At 66.3% G+C, this 3,915-nt stretch overlaps 1 protein-coding gene across 1 annotated transcript; it reads right to left on the bottom strand.

Moving 5' to 3' along the window:
* Window positions 1-1,767: 1,767 nt before the first annotated feature.
* On the bottom strand, window positions 1,768-2,726 carry EMIHUDRAFT_57290 (TPR domain-containing protein; the record flags this gene model as incomplete). The annotated part of the gene is made up of 3 exons (XM_005789344.1): window positions 1,768-1,902; window positions 2,010-2,057; window positions 2,163-2,726. Coding segments are annotated over 3 exons (747 nt in total), but the record flags the coding sequence as incomplete, so codon positions are not given.
* Window positions 2,727-3,915: the final 1,189 nt, after the last annotated feature.

Genomic DNA, 3,915 nt, shown 5'->3' with positions numbered 1-3,915 from the left:
AGGCGGCGGAGGAGACGGTTCCGCGCTCTGATCCGTCTCCAACTAGTCATCGATACCACGAGCAGGAAGGCCGACTCTCCTTGTTTGGTAGGCTCCGCGCTCTGGGTCATCTCCCCGGCGGAGAGAGCGGCGGGCGAGGGGCGGGCGGCCGAGGCGCCTTCCAACCCGCCCCGCCGCGTCGCCGTCAGCTGCATCTCGGTGCTGCCGCAGCCCGAACACGAGGGGTCCGCTTGAGTGGTGCGATTAAGTCAGGCAGCGTGGGTAGTAAACTTCTCTGCTCCACACACACAAGAGGTGGTGTGGGGGGCAAGGCCCCCAACGGCAACGCCCAAGAGCGCCCGCGCGCCGCCTTTCGTGGTCTTTGTACAGGGGCTACAGCATATTCCAAAGAGAGAGAGGGCCGAGGGCGAGGCGTCGCTCGAGACCGGGAGCCGGGAGGGTGTGATCGCGGTGTGTAACTGTACGTAAGCTATTACGTATGAGCTGTGCATGCTGCGCCCGCGCGGTGGCGGGCGGCGCGAGCGCTGAGCTCTTCAGCATGCGTTCGCCTCTTCCCACTCACGAATCTGCCGGCGCAGCGTGTGTGGTTGGGGGCTAGGAAGCTTTGCACGAGCGCTTCGCCCGTCATCGGGCTCGTCGACTTGGTCGCGAGCCAGCGCTCGATCGCCGACCGCTCGTACGAATGCCCGTCCGCCGCCATCACCGGGTCACTCATGAGCTCGGTCGTGATCGGGCAGATGAAGTCGGCCGGCGGCTCCTCCTCCCTCGGAGCCGGCGCCTCTGCAGCCGAGGACGGCCCTTGCGCCTCCGCCGCCCGCCTCCCCTCCTCCAGCCTCGCGCTCTCCTCAAGCGCCGCCGCAAGCTCCGCCTCCTCCGCCGCCGCCACCGCCTCCTCTTCTCCCTCTTCCGCCGGCGCCTCGGCCTCTTGCGACGTCCCAGCGCCTCCCCCGCCGCCCTGCTTCTTCTTCTTGCCTCTCTTCTTGGCCTTCTTCTTCTCCTCGGCGCACTTCTCCGACTCCTCCTCCGCCAGCAGCGCCGCCGCAGCCTCCTCGGCCGCCCTCTCGGCCTCCACCCTCTCGGCCGCCGCCCTCTCCGCCACTGCCCTCTCCACCTTCGCCTCAATCTCCGCTCTCTTCGCCTCCCTCGCCGTCGCCTCAATGGCACGCTCACACTCGGCGTGGCCCTCCTCCTTAGCCAGCTGCAGCGGTGTACGCCCGCCGGAGGTGCGCGCCGCTGTGTCAGCGCCCGCCCGCAGCAGGCAGAGCACGACGGCGGGGTGGCCCTCCTTGCACGCAACGTGCAGGGGCGTGCAGCCGCCGTTCTGGGCTTGGTCGACCGCCGCGCGAGCCTTGGTTGCAGCGAGAAGCGGCGAGAGACTGCGAAAAGAGATACGAAGAGGCAGACTCCCCAGGGTGGGCGACGGCTAGCGCATCACACTCCTCTCCTTAAAATCCCTGTGTGGTGGCGGCGTGCCGTTCTCATCCCTCCCTTGGGTTGTCTGTTTTCTTTCTTTTTAGGCGACCCAGCTGAATGATGCGTGATGGCGCGGCTCATCCTCAATAATGGCGCCAGGCGAAGAAGAAAACGCCAATCGTTCTTATTCTTTTCCTGCTACAATCAACAATGTCAATGAGTGCTGGTTTACGTTATATACGTGTACCCTTCCCTACGTTTCTCCGAGACTTATATACCCGTCGCCCCCGCCCGCTTCGCTCGCTCGCTACGCCGGGCGCTCCCCTCTCTCTCCCTCCACACGCGCTGCAGCATCTCGTAGTCCTCCCTCGTGTCCACGCCGCTGCGTGCGGACTGTACCTCGCCGACGAGGATGGCCATCCCCGCCTCGAGGGCCCGCATCTGCTCGAGCTGCTCGAGCGCCTGGCTCGGAGAGAGGGAGAGAGGAGTCTCGGAGAGAGGGAGAGAGGAGTCTCGGAGAGAGGGAGAGAGTTTTCTCGGAGAGAGGGAGAGAGGAGTCTCGGCGGTGCCTCCAGGCGCGAGGGAGGCAGCTCGACGAAGCGCTGCAGGGAGGGCGGCCGAAAGGCGTACAGGCCGACGTGTTGCTGCGCCGCGCACTCGCCAGGGTTCGGGCCAGGGTTCGGGCCAGGGTTGGGATCGGCTGCTCCGCCGCCCCGCAGCAGGAGCGAGGCGAGGGTCTGCCGGTCGACGCCGATGGGCGCGCGGCTGAAGAAGAGCGCGCGCCGGCAGGTGGCTCCCTCCGCGCCACCGCCCGACGGACCTGCGGCGCCTCTGCTCACCGGAAGAAGGCCCTCGCTGTGCAGCGGCGGACCGCACACCACCTTGACCTTGCTCGGGTCGAGGAGCAGCGCGGCAGGGAGAGGCGTGCTCAGCGTAGCAATGTCGGCCGTCGGGTGGGAGAGCAGCAGTCGCGCCGACGCGTCGATCGCCGACGGCTCCACGAGCGGCTCGTCGCCCTGCACGTTGACGACGACGTCCGCAGTGGCCGCCACGTCGGCGCGCAGGCGAAGCGCCGCTGCGACGCGGTCGGTCCCCGACGGAAGCGCACTGTCGGTCATCACCGCCTCGGCGCCAGCTTTCTCCGCAGCGGCGGCGATGCCTTCGTGGTCGGTCGCAACGAGCACTCGTTGCACCGTGCTGGCGGCGAGCGCAGCGCGCACGACGTGCGCAATCATCGGCTCGCCACCGAGCATGGGGAGCAGCGCCTTTCCTGGCAGCCGCGTCGACGCGAAGCGGGAGGGGATGACGGCGATAACGCGGCCCATGCACCTCTAGTGATGGGGCGCGACGCTGAGGCGGGCCAAAAGAATTTTACAAAACCAGGTCGCAGAACACGATTCACGCGACAGGCAAGGCACGGGCGACGGCTTCCTCAGAAGCCGTCGTCCTCAAAAGAATTTTATACTCGGGAATTTTGCGCTCATTCGCTGAGTCAACCCGACGCGACAGAGGAGGAAATGACAAGGGAGAGAACGACGAGAGTGGGACGACCGCGAGGTGGCATGAAGGTTGCAGCGAGAATCGGAGAGAGACTGCGAAGAGAGATAGGAAGAGGCAGACTCCCTAGGGTGGGCGACGGCTAGCGCACCACACACCTCTCCTTAAAATCCCTGTGTGGTGGCGGCGTTCCGTCCTCCCATCCCTCCCTTGGGTTGTCTGTTTTCTTTCTTTTCTTTAACCCGTCGCCCGACTCACTCTCCGCCCGCCAGGACCGCCTCCGCTGACTCGTCCGGCTATGAAACCGATACGCCGGACGAGGTGCAGCAGGGTATGCGGCGCGCTCGGCATGAGGACGCAGTTCGACGCGGCGGTGGCGGCGGGCGAGCTTCTCGAGCTGCTCGAGAGCTTGCCGCGAGGAGCGGTCGAGGCCTGCAAAGCCGAGGGCGCGAAAGAGAGCCGAGGATGCGACAACCTCAGCCCCCTCCTTGTCCGCAAAGCCATCGAACAGTTGTACCATCGCGGTCAGCGCGGTGACTTGGACATCCATCTCGGCCCGCCGCGTCGCGTCTCTGAGAGCGCGCAGGATGACGGCGGCAGACGTGGAACCGCTTGCGCCGCCCGCCTCGGCCTCACCCTCACCCTCAGTACCGGCCGCTTCGAACGGCTGTCGGGGAGCGGCCATTGGCAGCGCCTCGAGATCTTCGGGGTAGAGTGACCAAAGCTGCGCGAGAAGCTCCAGCGCCAGCGACCGCGTACTCGCCACCTCCGACCCCTCTCGCAACGCCGCCAGGCCGAGTTGCACAAGATAGAGGAGAGTCTTATCGCAAGCCGGTTCCTCCCTCTCCACGTCCGCTGCGTGGAGCAGCGGCATGACCTCGAGTGTGAAGGAGAGATAGGCGGTGGTGTCGCCGAGAGCAGAGGGCAGTGTCGACGTGAAGAAGAGCAGCCGCGACTCGGGGCCGAGATCGATGCACGGGGGGACAAGCGGCAGCAACGAGCCGA

The sequence above is a fragment of the Emiliania huxleyi genome (assembly GCF_000372725.1).
Source record: "Emiliania huxleyi CCMP1516 chromosome Unknown EMIHUscaffold_1295, whole genome shotgun sequence".
Lineage (NCBI taxonomy): Eukaryota > Haptophyta > Isochrysidales > Noelaerhabdaceae > Emiliania > Emiliania huxleyi.
This window is presented reverse-complemented; position numbering and strand designations above follow the sequence as displayed.